Source organism: Heliangelus exortis, chromosome 28 (assembly GCF_036169615.1).
Source record: "Heliangelus exortis chromosome 28, bHelExo1.hap1, whole genome shotgun sequence".
NCBI classification, from domain to species: domain Eukaryota; kingdom Metazoa; phylum Chordata; class Aves; order Apodiformes; family Trochilidae; genus Heliangelus; species Heliangelus exortis.
In genome coordinates, this window is record NC_092449.1 from 4,376,115 (window position 1) to 4,392,637 (window position 16,523).

Consider the following 16,523-nt stretch of genomic DNA (forward strand, 5'->3'; position numbering starts at 1 on the left):
GCTCCCGGGGCTCCGGTGCCCGGGGCACTGCGGGCAGGAGGGCCTGGAGGAGCAGACAGGGCTGTGGTGCAGGCAGGGATGGTGCAGGCAGGGTTCTGGTTCTGGTGCAGGCAAGGTTCTGGTTCTGGTGCGGGCAGGACTCTGGTGAAGGCAGGGATGGTGCAGGAAGGGTTCTAGTTCTGGTGCAGGCAAGGTTCTGGTTCTGGTTGTTGTTCTGGTGCAGGCAGGGCTGCGGTGCAGGCAAGGTTCTGGTGCTGGCAAGGTTCTGGTTCTTGTTCTGGTGCAGGCAGAGCTGTGGTGCAGGCAAGGGTTCGGGTTCTGGTTCTGGTTCTGGTGCAGGCAGGGCTGTGGTGCAGGCAAGGGTTCGGGTTCGGGTTCTGGTTCTGGTGCAGGCAGGGCTGTGGTGCAGGCAGGGTTCGGGTTCGGGTTCGGGTTCGGGTTCTGGTTCTGGTTCTGGTGCAGGCAGGGTTCGGGGCAGCCCCTGTCCCCACGTGACGCTGGCGCCGCGCGGGGGTGGCTCTGGTTCATTCATAAATCCCGGGGCCGCCCCGCCGCACCGAGCGCAGCGGCGGCGATGGAGCCCCGGTCCCGGTTGTAGGTGAGTGCCTGGCCCCCCCCCCCCGCCTCGAGACAAACCCGATCGCGACAGAAGGAGCCTGGCGGGGGGATCCCATCGCGCTTCATCGCGCACGGGGGTTCCGGGGGGCTCCTGCCTCGCTGTCACCATCCCTGCCTCCATCCCCGCCCCACAGTCCTGCCTGCAGCCCCCTCCCGCATCCCTGCCCCACGGCCCCCACCCCTCCCTTCCTCCATCCCTGCCCCGCATCCCTGCCCCGCATCCCTGCCCCGCATCCCTGCCCCGCATCCCTGCCCGCATCCCTGCCCGCATCCCTGCCCGCATCCCCACCATCGGAATTGCCCCGGGGGGGCCGTTGCAGCCGGGGGGAGCAGAGCGAGTCCCCCCACTCCCAGCCCCACGGGTCTAACACACGCGTGGGGCGCGGACCCGCCCCGGCCCCCCTCTTCCCCCCCGCGACCCCTCCTCTAGCACGCACGTGCAGGAGCGCGGCAGCAGAGGGACCCCCGGCCCCCAGCCCCCCTCCTCGGGAACCGGCAGCGGCCCCAGGTTCCGGCCCTGTGTCCCCACCCGAGGGGATAGCCCGGGGGCCGCGGGGACCGGCCCCCTCCTCCAGACAATGGCCGGCCTGTTCCCGCCGGGTCGCCATGGAGACGGGATTCCTGCATGATGGGGAACAGGAGGGACATTCTTCCCGCCCACCCGGCCCCCCGAGCCCCCCGCCTGGGGCCAGGGGGGGCTCCCCGGGGTCCCCGCCCGTGGGGCGCCCGTCCCGCCCGCAGCCGCAGCCCCCCGGGACTGGGGTCCCCCCAGCAAAAAGGGGGCAGAGGAGGGACGTCCCTTTTTCTGCCCTGGGGGTCCACAGGGGGGGCGTTCCCCCGCTCACCTCAGCACCTCAGAGCTGCCTCAGGGTGGGTGCAGGGGCGGGGGGGGGATGTCTGAGCCCCCAGCACCCCGATAGTCCTCGAGGGGTTCGCACTTCGGCTCGTGGCAGAGCTGCGACCGACCGCGACAGGGTCGTCCCCCCCGCGACAGGGTCGTCCCCCCCGCGACACGGTTCCCCCCCGCGCTACCCCCGCCAGCGGCTCTTCCCATCGGCTCCATTCACATTTTTCGCTGACCTGATTTTGAGCAGTTTCCGAGTGCTCCGGCCGGCAGAACGCCCCCTCCTCCCCCCGAGCTCCCTACCTCGGGGGGCTCCCCGGCACCAGCATCGCCACCCCCAGCCCATCCCATCCCCCGCCCCGTCCGGCAGCCCGGGACAGATGGACACAAGGGACAGACGGACCCGCGGTGGCAGCCCCCGGGTTGACACCGCAGTGGGGGGGGTCGTATCTGCCCGTCTGTCCCCTGGCCCCGCTGCCTCTCGCTCCTCAGCAGCTCGGAGCATCACCCGCGCGTCCCTCAGCAGCCCCACTGCTGTCCCCAGCCCTGTCCCCTCCTGCTTGGGGACAATCTGGTGGCGGAGCCGCTCTCGGGCTGACTCAGAAGCGTCAACGGCCGCTCCGGCGTCACCCACGCCAGTCCCGCTCACACGAGACGTGGGGAGCCCATCTGCCACCCTGTCACCCCTCCCTGCCCCTGTCCCCGCGTTCTGCCTCCCCCTCGACCTCCGCGAGAAGGGGCCGGGCAGCCCGGACCCCCCATCCCCGTCTCCCCCCCGGCATGTGGCTGGTTGCTGGGGCTCCCTGGGGCAGGGCGATGTCACCTCCTTCCCTGCGAGTACCCCGAGTGGGACCCCAGGGCAGGGTCAGCCCCCCACGGGCCACCTCTGGCCACCGGGACCACTCGCCCGCCCCCAGGGAGCTCAGGCCCCCGTTTTAAGTGGGCAACGGCGTGGGGGGCGGGGGCTGTGTAAGGGTGGTGGCAGTGCCCGGGGGCTGTGCCCGGGGTGGGGTGAGAGGGTTCTCGGGGGGGAAAGCGGCGGTCCTGACCCCTTCTCCCCATCCCGGCCCCACCTGCCTCCCCGTCCTCGCATCCCCCCGGAGCCACCTTCCCTTCGCCCCTCCCTCTCTCTCTCCCACCCTCCAGCCTCCCCCTGACCACACCCTCTCTCCCTCCATCCCTCCATCCCGGTCCCTCCCTCCCGGTCCCTCCCGGCAGCTCCGCACCGCGGTGCTGGGCAGGGCCCGGGGCCGGGCAGGAGCCGCCGCCACCACCCCCGGCCCGGTTCCACCACCTCCCTCTGTCTCCCCCCGGCCCAGGACGCGATCGGGCCGGGACGGACCATGAGCGATGACCCGACACCCTGGGACAACGCGACGGAGAGCGCCACGGTGAGCGGATCCCCCCTGCCCGCCCCTGTCCCCCCCGCCCGCGCTGCCCTCCCGGGGGTCACGGGGCTGGGGGGCTGCGCGTCCCGGCGTGGGGCAGTGCCTGGGAGGTGTGAGGGCTGCACGGATGCTGTGGGGCTGGGGGCTCCGCCTGGGTGGGGATGGCAGCAGACACCCTGTCCCACTGTCACTCGCCCCACTCCGCCAGCCCCGGGGGGTGGGTGAGACCCCTCTGCGCCCTGCGCAGCCCCATGAGGAGCTCTGGGTGCCGGGGGTCCGAGGGGACCGGGTCAGCCCCACTCCCACAGCTGGGGGTGTGGGCACGGGCCCCCAGGTGGGGCAGAGCTGGGGTCCCACCCCCACTCTCGGCACGGGGCCGCTGGCAGTGCAGCCCCCCCGGCTGCCGTTGCCTTGGTGAAGGCAGAGCCCCGGAGCCGGCAGCAGGCCCGGGGGCGGCGGGGGAGCATCTCTGGGGAGCAGCGCTCCGCGGCAGCCGTGGCGGGGGGTGGGAGGGGACGGGACTGCCCTGGCACTTGGGGTTTGGGGCTCCCTGCCCCTTCCCCCCCCCTCAGCTCAGCCCCCGTCCCCGTGCAGGCAGTGCCCGGCGAGGTGTCCCCTCAGGATGGCTACGTGCTGCTCCTCGCCCTCCTCTCCATCTTCATCGGGGGGACCCTGGTCCTGCTCTCCGGCATCCTGATCATTTGCCGCCGGTGCTGCGAGGCCGACCGCCGGCACTCCAGGTGGGGTTGGGCCGTGGGGACAGGCTCTGCTGCTGTCCCTGGGGCCTGCGTCACCGGTGCTTGCTCTGCTGACCCTCCTCTCCCTGCAGAGCCAGCGATGATCCCGAGAAAACCAACACCACCTACCTGGATGACTCGCAGCCAGCCCAGGGTGAGTGCCATGGTGGGTCTGGGGGTGCCAGGGGGAGCTGACAGCCATTGCCCACCCCCAGCAGCACCCCCAGCTCCCCAGGGAGGTAAAGCAGCTCTTGGGCACTCCCCTCTCCCCAGTGCAGCCCCCAGCCCTGGGGTAGGGACAGCCACGCACCCCCTGTGCCCCCCACCATCCCTCCCAGCGGCGCTCCAATGCTCCAGGACAGCCAGCCAGGAGCAGGGACAGCCGGGCTGGCTGTGAGGCTTGGGGTGCAGCAAGTTTTCCAGGCCTCAGCTGGGGAAGCCGGTGTGTGCCACAGGAGGGGGAGAGCCTGTCTGCTGACCCCCTGTCTCCACAGATATCACCATCAAAGTGGAGGACCCCGACTGCTTGTCATCCTCCAGCTACCGGGATGCAGAGAGCGAGCGGTTCCTGTCCTCCAGCTCCTCCACCACCCGCCGCGTCTCCTTCAACGAGGCCGCGCTCTTCGACCAGGGCAAGAAGACCCAGGAGAAGGGGAGGAGGTGAAGCACTGGGCTGGAAGGGGGAGGACCGGGGGGGTTGGGTCAGTGCCTCCTCTCCTAACCCGGAGTGCCTGGCAGGTACACGCTGACAGAGGGAGATTTCCACCACCTGAAGAACGCTCGGCTGACCCACCTGCACCTCCCGCCCCCTGCCCTCAAGATCATCACCATCCACGAGTGTGAGTCCAGTGAGAACAGCCTGGCCATGACCCCCCGCCTGCCCCCGCCCAAGCCCGGCCTCGCCATCTTCCAGGTGAGCCCCCAGCACCTCAGGGAGGATGGGGGAGACGTGGGGGACAGGGGCAGGTCCTGCGGAACCCCGGGGCGGCACTGCTGGGGTGGGAGTCTCAGGACAATTCTGGATGTGGGTATGGGGGGTCCCGGGGGTCCCCAACCCTTGTGCAAAGCCCCCTGAGCTTGCTCTGCCTTGCAGCCTCCCGGGGGGGCCCTGCCCCAGCCGGCACTCCCCAGCCATGCCGTGTGCCCCAGCTCTGCCCTGCCTGGGGACACCTACAACTCCACCGTGGACACCAGCTTCACCAAGGCCAGCCCCACCGCCTCCTCCGACTCCGGGGAGGGCCCCTCGGTGAGTGCTGGGGGGGGAATCAGCCTTGGGAGCCTGTGCAGCCCCAGGGATCCTGTCCCTGCCCTGATCTCTGGCACAGGGGTGGCTGCCTGTCCCCCCACCCTGTCCCCTGCTTCATGCCAGGGCTCTGGGAAAGGATGTGGCCATCCAGCTCTGCCCCCCACCCCTGTCCCTTGCCCCCGGGGGACATTTGTACATCAGCTGCAGCCGATCTTGGCAGGAGAAGGACAAAGGAGCCGAGCTGGGGATGGAGGGGGGGGGGTGCAGGGGCCTGAGGGGGCACTCACATCTCCTCCCCACACACCCCCCAGTTCCCAGTAGTGCCCAGGAGTGGGAAGGTGGCAGGGGCAGGGACGGGCGGCCCCGGGGAGCCCCCCCTGCCCCCCACACAGGGCACTGTCCTGCAGTTCTTCACCCGCCTGCGCCGTCACGCCAGCCTGGACGGAGCCAGCCCCTACTTCAGGATCAAGAAGTGGAAGCTGGAGAGCACCCAGCGGGCGTCCAGCCTGGACACCAGAGGTGGGGGCAGCGGGGAGCCCGGGCACAGCCCCACGGAGATGGACACGTGGGCAGAGGGGGGGGTCACTGTGCTGGGAAGGGACCATCCCCCCAGCTCGGCCCTGTGGCTCCCATCAGGGTCCCCAAAGCGACGGCAGTTCCAGCGTCAGAGGGCGGCCAGCGAGAGCATGGACCAGGAGGACCGGGACCCTCACCAGACAGACATCATCCAGTACATCGCCCACACGGATGATGTGGCCTTCCACCCCGCCAGCAGCCCCTTCCTGCCCTCCCCTGCCAGCCCCCCACCCTCTCTCGGCAGGTATTTTTCAGTAGATAGAGGGGACGGGGAGGGTTGAGCCGGGAACGGGGAAGACACCGAGGGACCCGAGCTGCCCCTGGCACAGGGGGCTCCTCCTTTGTGTGGCCTTGGGAGGGGGGAGGTGGCCAGGGGGCAAAGATCCTGGGTGAGGGGCTCTGGGGGAGGTGTGGATGGGGAGGGTGTGGCAGGGCGGTGGGGACAGCGTGGGGGACCCCGTGGCACCACGGCAGCGCCGCCGAGCCCGCAGGTGCTGGGCTGGCACCCCCTGCTCGGGGTCCCTGCGTCCCTGTCGTGACAGCGGGGTGGTGCCTGCAGGATAGAGCCGGGCGAAGGGGCCGTGGGCAGCCCTGGTGAGGCTGGCGTCCCCGAGCCACCCAGCGCCTACCACGACATCTGGAGCCTGCGCGCCTCGCTGGAGCTGTACGCGTCCTCCGAGCGCAGCAACGACCAGGACTCGGTGCGCAGCGACGGCGGGGACAGCGTCTCCTCCCCCGGCGGCGTGGCCCCCTGCCCCTCTTTCTCCCTGGACGAGGCCGAAGGCCCCGAGGAGAAGCTCTGGGGTCGCCCCAAGGCAGAGGAGTCGGAGCCCGGCACCCGCAAGCTGCTGCAGATGGACAGCGGCTACGCCTCCATCGAGGCGCCCAGCCGGGGGGGCGAGGAGGGGCCCCCCAAGGACCAAACGGCCTCCGAGAAGCGGATTTGTTTCACCAGCGCGGGGCGGAAAGGCACCATCTTCGAGAGCTTCGAGGGCCGGCAGCCGGAGGAGGAGGAGGAGGAGGAAGAGGAGGATGAAGAAGAGGAGGAGGGGAGCACAGCCCGGGGTGCGGCAGGCGGGGGACCCCCCCGTCCCCACAGCCCCCTGGCCTGGTCCCCGTATGGGCAGATGTTCCCGGGGCGGGAGGCTCTGCCCCGGCGGGACTACAGCATCGACGAGAAGACGGACGCCCTGTTCAACGCGTTCGTGCGCCACGACCCGCAGTTCGACGAATCCCCGCTGCGGGGCAAGCACCGCTCCCGCACCCACCTCCGCAAGCAGTGGCAGCACGCCAAGCAGTACAGCGACCCCGGCGTGCGGTACCCGGCGCTGGAGCGGCACCGCACCCCTCTGCGCCGGGGGGACAGCGCCAATTACCCCCTGGACAGCCGCTTCCACAGCCCCCTGCCCCGCATCGTCAGCGCCGGCGACGAGGAGGCGGCGGAGGCGGCCGATGGGGTCCCCCCCGCCCCAGCGCTGCCCGACCCCGAGATCCAGGTGATCGTGGAGGAGCCCGGAGAAGCGGCCCCCGAGCCCAAGGTCGGAGCCGAACCCCCCGGGGATGACGACTGCTCCGGCCCCGGGAGCTGCCTGGGGCTGAGCTCCGGCTCGGAGCTGATGGACAAAATCACGGGTGGGCTGGAGGAGCGGCTCTACGGGCACCTGAGGAGAGAGGCAGAGAGCACCGAGCACACGGTGGCCGTGGCAGCCAGCGATGCCCCCCCTGACCACAGCCCTGTCTAGGCCCGGCCTGAGGGGACAGACCCCAGCACGGGGGGGTTCGGGGCTCCGTCCCCTCCTGCTGCTGGCGCAGGGCCCGGCAGGGGCCGCGGGACCCTCCCCACAGGGCCGCGGGAAGGGTGACCCCACATGGGAAGGCCAGGAGGGTGCCTGGGGTCCCCTGGCTGCACCCCCCACACTGAGGGGGTCCGGTAGCGTGGGGTGGCCAAGCCTCCTGGCTCTCAGGAGCGAGGTGCCAGGCAGCAGTGAAGGGGCCCGGGGTGTGGGGGGGGGGCACAGAGGTGCAGCAGAGCTCAGCACCCGGGGTCTTCGCTTGTAAACCCCCAAACCCAGCTGAGACCCAGCCATGACCCCCCCGGCAGAGCAGTGTAGCAGAGATGCTCTCCCCTCTCCCTCTCTCTGGTTTTTTACAAGCAATAACGCCTCCCATCCCACCGGGAACATCCTGGTGAGGAAGGGGCCGGAGCTGGGGGAGGCAGCGGTGCCACCCTGAAGGGGAGGGCAGTTTATTTGGGGAGGGGGAGTCACCTCCTCCATCCCACCAAGCCAACGGTGCCACAGGGAGCCTGGGATCCCAACTGGAAGCAGGGGCCTGGGGCTGCCATGCCAGGGCAGGAAGATGCTCGAAGGGCTCCTGCATCCCCCCCAGGGGCATGGGCAAGCCCAGGGCCCCACAACAGCCCCCCGAGGGCTGGGGAGGCAGGACCCCCCCAGGAAATACCCCCTGTAGGGGTGGGCTGCCTGTCACCTGCCCCTGGTGCTGGTCCCTCTGCCCGGGAGAGAGCAGAGCATGTGGGGCTGGGGCAGCCCAAATGCTCTGCACCCCCCCGGGAGCTGAGCGCGGGGCCCGAGGTGTGCAGAAGATATTTATTGATTTTTACAGAGGTGGATGCTGCTGCTCCAGGGGGGTGGTGGTGGTTGTTGCTTTTTATTGGGTTTTTATTTGTGTTTCAAAGGATGGGTGGGAAAAAAAGAAAGAAAAAAAAAAAAAGAAAAAAACCCTAAAAATAGCCCCACAGGTGTTACCTGGGGGTGGTCAGCAGTGGGGCAGGCAGGGGGCCCAGCCCAGGGCCCCCCATGCCCCTCCACAGCCCCCCCATTGCATGCGAGTAGAGGCCGGGTCGCTCCTTCCCTCTGCGCAGTCTCTGTCCAAAGCACTAACTACAACTCTGCCTTTTTAATCTATAAAGAGAGGAGAAAAAAACCCAAACAACTGTGACTTTTCTGAGCTTGTTTCTTACCCTTCTACCCCTCGGGATAGGGCCCGGCCCCCCCCGCTCGGGAGCTGCTGGGCTGGGGGGAATCACCCAGCTCCTGCCCCAGCACTGCCCTATGAAGCAGAGGACACCTGGGGTAGGGTCTGCAGCCCCCAGACCCAGCCCATCCCCTGCAGGAGGAAGAACATGAAACCCACCTTGCTGTTTTCACTTTATTTTTTTTTCTTTTGTCTTTAAAAAAAAAAAAAAAAAAAAAAGAAAAAAAAGAAAGAAAAAAAGACAACGAGCGCACCCATTCCCTTTTCCGAGCCCTTTTACAGCATGCAGGTTTAATAGAGTTTCGTTTTGTCTTAATACCTGTTGGGTGGTTTTTTTGTTTTTTTTTTGGGGGGGGGGTTTTTTTGTGTGGGTTTTTTTTTTTTCCTCATCTGGTTTATTTTCAACACATCACAATGTGTAGGAATCTCTAAATATACCGCAAATATAAACAAAAAACAAAAAAAAACAAAAAAAAAAAAAAGAAAGAAAAAAAGAGGAAAATATATAATATATAACAGTAGTCTAAAACATAAAGTGCACGGCAATGGCTTTGCACGACTCTACACAGCCAGGGGGGACCCGGCCGGGCCCGGCGGGGAGGGGGGGGCCCGCTCATCCCCCCCTTCCCATCGTGAAATTAAAACCAGAATCAGTGTCTTGATTGGCAAAGAGTGATTGGGGAGGAGGAGGGGCAGCATTTTCCCAGCCGCAGAGTTCATCTTCCCAGGTGGTAAGTGGGGTCTGCCCACCAGCAGCTTCTGGTTCCTGGGGCCGGGGCCGCCGGGGGAGGGGGCGGGTTCCGTGGTTGGATTCCTCGGGTTTCTTTTTGGATCTCAAGCGCGGTTCGCTCCCAGGAGAGAGGCAGAGATGGGGCAGGGATGGGGACGCTGCGGGAGGACAGAGAAGGAGGGGTGAGAGAGGGCTGGGGGGGTACAAATGGGGCCTGATGCCACGACCCTGCTCCTGGGACCCTTTTCCCAACAAGGTTGGAGGGGTCTGGGGTCCCTGCTCTGCCCCAGAGGGGTGGGTGTGCTGCCCCAGAGCTGCCCCTGGAGCCAGGAAGCAAAAGTCCCAGGGGAAAACACAGCAAGGACCTTCAGTGATGCCAAGGAGAGGAGCCCATCAAACACAGACAACCCCTTCTGCTTTTCCAGGTGCTGACTAAAGGGGGGCAGTGGAAGGGGGGGATTCCTCCTCCTCCTCCTTCCCAAAGCCACTGGGCAGCTGTTCCCAAGCCCCCAGGCCCTGTCCCGAGGGGAAGGGGTGAGAGGAGCAGCAGCTCCCCCGGGGAGCCCCCGATCCCAGGCATTTTCTCCTGCTACAGTAAAGTCCCCGTGCAGGTGACTCACTGCCAGCCATGAATTAAAGATGAAAAAGCTGCCAGAGGAGCTGAGCGCGAGGCCTGACAGCTGCAGGGGGAGGATCAGGCTTTTATTTCTGGCTTTTTTTTTTTTTTTATTATTTTATTTCTTTTTTTTTTTTTTTTTTTTTTTTTTTTTTTTTCACACCACAAAGCTGGTCGTGATCCAAACAGATAGCAGAGCCTCAGCCCCACGGAGCAGCGGTGACGAGCGAGGCCGGGGGTGGATGAGCAGAGCATGAGTCACAGCGGGCTGGTTCTGAATGAGGGGTGGGCAGGGAGGGGGGGGACGGGGCTGAGAGAGCCGGAAAGAGGAGGGGGAAGCAGGGAAGGTGCTGAGCTCCCCCGAGGAGAGGAAGGGGCTTGAGGCAGGGTGACAAGGCCACCTCTCAGGGACACCCCGGTGCTCAGCATCCCGGTGCACGGTGGAGGGAGCAGAGCAGGGGGAATGCTCCAGGGGGGTGGGGGACACACACACGACTCTGGTGGCAAGGAAAGGGGCTGTGGGCTGTCACAACACATCCCGAGTGCAGCCCAGCAGGGGGATTGCCACAGCAGCTCTCCCCCGAGGAGGCAGCAGCTTGCAAGGAGGGGGGAGAGCAGGGGCATGCCGGGGTCCCCTCTGTGCTCTGCACCCCTCTAACACTGCAGAGGACCCAGGGTGCCAGGGACATTCCCAGTGGGATGCTCAGGACCGAGACCTCTGCTCTCTCCATACCCAAAACTACAAACACCCTTCCCCAGGGGCTCGGATGTCCCCCCCCCATCCCTGGGCAGGCACCAGGGTGGCCTCACACACCTCCCTCCCCATGGGGACAGGGCTGCCGGTACCTGTGCAGAGCCTGGAGCTCCCCCTCACTGCTGCTTGCAGGTGGAGAGCTTTCGGATCTTGCTGCTGGCCGAGCAAGCCTTGCGGGAGGGGTTGGAAGAGGCGCTGGCTCGCCGCTCCCCTTTGGATTTGGTGCTCAGCTGTCCCGGCTCTGTCCCGTTCATGCAGATGGCTTTGGGCAGCCCCTTGCCACGGCTCTGCCCGTTCTGCCCTGCCTCCTCCTCAGGCACCTGTCCTGCAAGGGAAGGGACACGGTGAGGGAAAGGACACGGTGAGGGAAGGGACACGGTGGCCCCACGGCATCCCCTCTCCCCCTCTGCTGCTGCCCCTGGGGGGAACCAGAGCCTGGTCCTACACCTGAGGTGGCCCCAACAGGGGATGGGGGAGGTTGGGAGCCCAAGGCCGTGTCTCCCTCCCTGCTCCCACCAAACATCACCGTTTCCCATCTTCCTCCAGCACACAAGAAAAAAAATCGGAAGAGCCGGGGCAGTGTGGGAGAACCAAGGGCACAGGGGGTCCAGGGCTCAAGAACGGGCACCCTGAACCCCACCAGCAGCAGTGGAGGAACTCACTCCTCCTCCTCCTCCTTTCTCTGGAGGAAGGTACAAGCCCCACTCCCATCCGCCAACCTGACCCACAGAGCACCAAAGGGTTCAGTGTCTTTGTGGAACCAATGCCTGCTGGCTCTGTGGGGCAGGGCAGGGGCTGCATCATCCCCAGCAGCTCAGGGCAGGGGCTGCATCACCCCCAGCAGCTCAGGGCAGGGGCTGCATCACCCCCAGCAGCTCAGGGCAGGGGCTGCATCATCCCCAGCAGCTCAGGGCAGGGGCTGCATCACCCCCAGCAGCTCAGGGCAGGGGCTGCATCACCCCCAGCAGCTCAGGGCAGGGGCTGCATCACCCCCTGCAGCACAGGGCACCTCAGTGGGCACTGCCAGGCAGCCCCCCAGCAGCTCAGAGATGTCACTGTCCCCACAGGGGATACCCAGCTGGCAGAAGGGCTCCAGCCCAGCCCTGCTGCCCTCCTCTCCAGCTCGGGGTGACTCAGCACCGCAGCTGAGGAGCCATTTCTGGAGGCCGTGGCTGGATGGGGCTGGGGTCACCTCCACTCACTCAGGCAGTGACAAAGGGTCCCCCCCTGGCTTAGAGGAGGAGGAGGGGACAGGGCCCGGGATCAGGGCACATCCCCCAGGCAGACGCAGGACTGGCGAGAGGATTCGTCAGGTTCACGGCTCCCCCCCCACCCCCCCCACCGGATCCAGCCCAGGCAATTTCCTTCCAGCAGGAACGTCACGCTCCAGGGCCCTTCAGTTATGACTCAGAGGTTTGAGTGGAAGCGAGGGCTGTAAGACGATTATGTATAATTTTCTTTAAAGGATGCTCAATCCTTTCCCCGCCAAGGCCGAGCGGGACGTCATCCCCCGGCACTTGCGCCAACCCTCACCCCACTGCGGGAGGAGGAAGGGGGTGGGAGAGCTGCAGCCCCCCAGGAGGGACACAACAGGGTCCCTGTTGGGCCCTCGTGCTCTCCCCCCACCTCGCTGCATCCTTCCCAGGCCCTGCTGCAGGTGAAGAGTCCTCGGGGAAACCGCAGCTGCGAGGGGAAGGGAGATGTGACCTTGTTCAGACAAAGTCCCCTCCAGCACCCACCTTCCTCTCCCCAAGGGATCAGCCTGAACGCTCACGGAGACCCTAAAGCAGCAAAAGGAACAAGATCCCAGAACCCAGCCCCTCTGCCTGGGCGGCACTGGTGCTGCTGGTAAAGCCCTGCAGCACCCAGCAGGAAAGAGTGAAAACACATCCTTGGAAATCAGGCGGCAGATTGAGCACTTCTACAGCCAGACTGGTCAGCCAGAACCAGGCAGGAGGGGTTTTTTCCTTCCTTTAAAAGCAGGCTGAGCTGGGGAGAGCTGGGGAGCTGGGCTAAGGCAGGAATTACCTTAGAGAAATGTCCCTGATGATTGATGTGGAGACCAAAGCAGGAGAGGGAGGGCAGGATGGACCCACCTGCTGCAGGGTTCTGGGTTACAGGGGACCCTCGCATCCCTCCCTGGTGATTCCACCAGGTCTGGACACATTTCCTGATTCCTCTGTGCTGCCACTTACCTGAGAGCTGCTGCCCTGCCCCAGGAGGGGACAAGGACTGACCAGGGATGTGCTGCTGGCTCCGTGCACCCACTGGGCTCCCAGGGGACCTCCCCAGAACCACAGAGTTCTGTAGGAGCTCTGCAGGAGGGGTGGAGGTGCCCTGGGGACGTGTCCTTACCTCCAGCACTTTCTGAAAATGTCTGGCCTGAAAATGAGAGGCAGAAACAGCAGCTCCTGACCCCTTTGGAAAGAGCACCTCTCTTGGAAGGGATGAGGGGTCCCAGCTCCCCCTCCAGAAGAGGGGAACACAGCATCCCCTGAGCCCCCCCCCCCGGGACTGGGTGCAGGGCAGCTGGCTGTGGGTACCCACCCCCAGAGTTCAGGGTTTTTCCTTTTCTCTACATCCCAAGAGCTTGTCTGCAGAGCCTCAAATAACCCCATTCAGAGCAAAGCTGAACACTTCTTCCCCTCCCTCAGCTGAACTCAGGCCAAGTCAATTAACATTTCTGACTGGGGAGGGAAGAAAAAAAATTTAAAAAAAAAAAAAAAATCCAAACAGTTCATTTGTCTTTTGTGTGACTCTTCCCTCCTCCCACCCTGCTTCAAAAGCACAGTCCTGGGAGTCTATTATGGAGAGCATGGAGGGAGGGGGAACTGCAAGCTAATTTTACCTCCTTCACCAATGACACTTTCTGACGTTCAAATTAATGAAAATAAAAATTCAACATGGGATGAAGTCTTGGCAACTGCCTGCCCACGCGGAAGCCAGTGACCCAGTGCTGTGTCTGTTTGAGCAGCTACATCCTACCTTACAGCTACCACTGAGCAGTGCTAAAAATAAAATAAATAAAAGGAGGGCTGGGAGAGGCATCAAGAACGTGCATGTTTGCCCTTGCCACTTCTTACATTTCTTAATGGCTCCATCCAGCTCATTCAGGCACAAAAAAAAAAAAAAAAAAAAAAAGGTTTCAAAATAAAACGGTGAAGAGCTTTTGAATTGCTGTGTTTGTCAGACACAAACAAGAACACATCATTTGTGGCTAGAAACGAACCTTTTCAAGCACCAGGCTTTAAAGGCTCCAGCCCTGGCTTTATTTTCAAGCTCCAAACCAAAAGCTAAGGGAGCAAAACAAAACAAAAGGACCCACTCCAGCTACGCAGCCGTTTGCCTCTGCTGGAGGACTGGGCTGGAGCAAACGAAGGGGTTAATGCTAGGGGAGAAAAAAAAGCAGAGCACAGCCTTCTAAATCTGAAACGCAGCACAAAAGCAAGAAGCAAGATGCTTACATCCATTTATTGCATCTGCTGCTGCTGCTCTCCAAGCAGCCACTTCTGGAGGATGCTCTGTCACGTGCCCAGTGCCCAGTTCTTCTCTCCTCAGCTCTTCCCTCGGAGGAGACGTTTAGCACCGATTGAACCAGGGGCACCTAACATTTAATGCTCTCTGCAGAGCTGCATAAATCTTTAAATAACCCTTCAGAAGTGAAAGCACCTCCTCAGAGCCCCTTCTTCCTCTGAAGGAGGCCAAATTTAATGAGGTTCCCTCTTCTCCCCTCCCAAACTGAACACCCACTCCCACCTCTGAGTCACTTGTTCTCCTGCTCTCACTGCCCAGCAGAACCACAACTGAATTCATCACTCACTTCCAAGTTAGTGGTGTTTTAGTTTTTTTTTTTTTTTTTTATAATTTTTATTTTAATATGGCATCACTGTTAGAAATGTAACACTTGCACAGAGCTGAGCAAGTTCAAAAGAATCCTGCAGGAAAACTCGGGTTAAAAAAAAATAACAAAAAAACAAAGATGGAAGTTTATTTTCTGCAAGCTGCCCCCCTGCCTTTGCCAACGTTGGGTGAAAACACCAGAGCAGTGTCCCTACACCAGGATCCTCCTCACCCCACTCCCCCCTGAGGTTGTTGTGAGGCTGCACTTCTAGGGAAGGGATGGTTTATGGGGCCACAATTAAGTTTTAGGCTTCTAATCCCTCTGAAACAGCACAAATTGCACACAAGGACTTTAAATCTCCCAGTAATTTGCCTGTCATCTTCTGAAATGACAGCTTTTATTTGGGTTTAACCACTGCTGTCTGCATGAGGAGTGTGTACCAGCTGATACCACTGCTCTGGAGGTCTCTCCCAGTCTCCTGCCTGTGGGGGTCCCTCCAGCTGAGCCAGGGGCTGGGTCCAGCCAGCAGGGCCAGCAGGGACAGTGACACTGCCTGGGGATGTCACAGGCTGAGTAACCCACTCTGGAAGGGGTCACAACCCCTCCCCTGCAGCCTGCTGGAACCCCTACAGCTTAGAAATAGAAAGCCAAAACCTGAAGGACGATTCCCTTGCAGGACAAAGGTATCTGCTGGAGAAACAACACTTCTGTTATGATGGGCAGGATCCTGCTGGAGACTGGGGGAAGCAGGGAGGTGATCCTGTGCTCTCCAGTCACTGCCACCAGCTCAGGCCACAGGAGGCCCAGGAGGACAGTGGCTTTGGGGTCTAGGCTAAGCTTCGTGCTCCTCTTCTGTGGCCGTGGCTGATGGGAGCACGGCTTCCTCTCCAAAATGCTCCTGACTTCTGCTGGGTGCTGGGCTCTGTCCTCTAAGCCCTGCCTCAGCTTCCTCCTCCACAGCTGGGAAGGCAGAAGGAAGCAACAGAGCACTGTTGGAGACCTGCACATGCTTGTTCTCTAGACTGGCACCAAAAAAAGCAGTGACAAGAGCATCCTGCAGGCCCTTGGCTTGGCTGCAAGAGAGTCAAGTACCAAGAGCAATGCAGCTACTGTGGCAGAGGTTCTCCTCCTTCAAGGGAGGTTAAAGCACCCTCAGACCACCTGCACCTTCCTCCTGCCTCCTGAAACCAGTTCAGAAAGGAAAATGTAAAACTGGAGGGGGACACCAGCAATGCTGGTGATGGATTTTTAAGCCTGGCAGCCTCAGCACCGTGCTCAGGCCCCACTGCCTGTTTCCTGCTCCAACATTTTGGCAGAATTGTGTCTCAGGCACTTATGCATGGGCTGTTCCCAGCAAGAGCTCTTGCAGAGGAAGACAGATGACCCCTGACAGCAAGGAAAGCATCTGGCAAGCCTCTTCTCTCCCACTTCTGTAGTTACAGAGGCCCTAGCAATCAAGTATCTGCTTCAGAACATCTATCACGTTTTTAAGAGGATCCCTCCTTTTAAAAAGGCTCCACCAAGCTGTGAGGAAAGGCCTGGTCCTGGTCAGATTCTGGCACAAAAGTCTGTGGGATGTAAGGAGAGAGCAAAGGATGGAGCTCTGCAGGTCACCCAGCTGGCACTGGGACATCAGTTCTATTAGAAAAGGTTATAAATTACCCGACTGTCACCAGTGAATCAGCACTTGGAAATAAATCTCTTTCACTTTGATGAGAATCCCTTCATCTTGGCAGGCTCCACCTCCAACCCACCTCCATATCCGTTTGGCTGAACATCTGAGCAGCCCCCCTGTTGGGGACTGTTCCCCAGGGATGTCACACAGCCCAGAGCAAAGCTGGGCTCAGCACAGCCTCTGCCCCTGGGAGGCTCTGCCCCTGGAAGCCAATCTTGTTTCAAGTCATCGTCCAGAGAAATTCTGGGTACAATTTGAAGCTCATTACAGTTCAAGACCTGACACTTGATTCTTCTATGGCAGTGCTTCAAAAAAGCAATTTCCACCTAACCAGGAAGTCAAATGAAAAACCAAGGTCTTCAGGTGTCAGGTTTGGTAAAACCAGACCTTGCTTTTCCCAAGGCCCACAGAAGCCCACCAGGCCATCAGTGAAGGAAAAACTAAAGCAGTTTGGTCAGCCTGGAACTCCAGAAACAAGGACTTTGCTTATCACAACTCACAGGT

The 16,523-nt window shown here is 62.4% G+C and overlaps 3 protein-coding genes across 6 annotated transcripts in view; 2 read left to right on the forward strand and 1 right to left on the reverse strand.

Moving 5' to 3' along the window:
• Positions 1–467: 467 nt before the first annotated feature.
• Positions 468–8,156, forward strand: CBARP (CACN subunit beta associated regulatory protein). Of its 3 annotated transcripts, none has more exons than XM_071728028.1 (10): positions 468–598; positions 2,782–2,853; positions 3,445–3,590; positions 3,680–3,741; positions 4,082–4,247; positions 4,326–4,500; positions 4,681–4,833; positions 5,145–5,352; positions 5,470–5,653; positions 5,969–8,156. In XM_071728028.1, the coding sequence occupies exons 2-10, from the start codon at positions 2,806–2,808 to the stop codon at positions 7,149–7,151; spliced, it is 2,325 nt and encodes a 774-aa protein (XP_071584129.1). In that variant the 5' UTR covers positions 468–598; positions 2,782–2,805; the 3' UTR covers positions 7,152–8,156. The 3 variants fall into 3 exon arrangements, with proteins under 3 accessions (XP_071584129.1, XP_071584130.1, XP_071584131.1); XM_071728029.1 differs by having other exon boundaries at positions 5,241–5,352; XM_071728030.1 differs by lacking the exon at positions 468–598 and having other exon boundaries at positions 2,629–2,853.
• Positions 1,225–2,619, forward strand: LOC139787982 (basic salivary proline-rich protein 2-like). The gene has a single exon (XM_071727435.1). The coding sequence runs from the start codon at positions 1,225–1,227 to the stop codon at positions 2,617–2,619; it is 1,395 nt and encodes a 464-aa protein (XP_071583536.1).
• A 409-nt stretch (positions 8,157–8,565) lies between the features above and the next one.
• The window catches only part of STK11 (serine/threonine kinase 11), a 37,006-nt gene continuing 29,048 nt past the window's right edge, over positions 8,566–16,523 (reverse strand). Inside the window, exons 9-10 of one of the 2 annotated variants that reach the window (XM_071728031.1) lie at positions 10,596–10,828; positions 8,566–9,291 (exon numbers count right to left, since the gene is read on the reverse strand). In XM_071728031.1, the coding sequence (XP_071584132.1) occupies positions 10,620–10,828 (209 nt within the window). In that variant the 3' untranslated portion in view covers positions 8,566–9,291; positions 10,596–10,619. Of the gene's footprint in view, positions 9,292–10,595; positions 10,829–14,459; positions 15,305–16,523 lie in introns of those variants that run through there. The other variant, XM_071728032.1, reaches the window with a different exon arrangement.

Bases quoted from the DNA above. Each gene is read 5' to 3' on its own strand.
- LOC139787982 (XM_071727435.1), top strand. From the start codon at position 1,225: ATGGAGACGGGATTCCTGCATGATGGGGAACAGGAGGGACATTCTTCC.
- CBARP (XM_071728028.1), top strand. From the start codon at position 2,806: ATGAGCGATGACCCGACACCCTGGGACAACGCGACGGAGAGCGCCACG. The intron at 3,591-3,679 runs GTGGGGTTGGGC...CTCTCCCTGCAG, and splicing joins GCCGACCGCCGGCACTCCAG to AGCCAGCGATGATCCCGAGA. The intron at 4,248-4,325 runs GTGAAGCACTGG...AGTGCCTGGCAG, and splicing joins ACCCAGGAGAAGGGGAGGAG to GTACACGCTGACAGAGGGAG.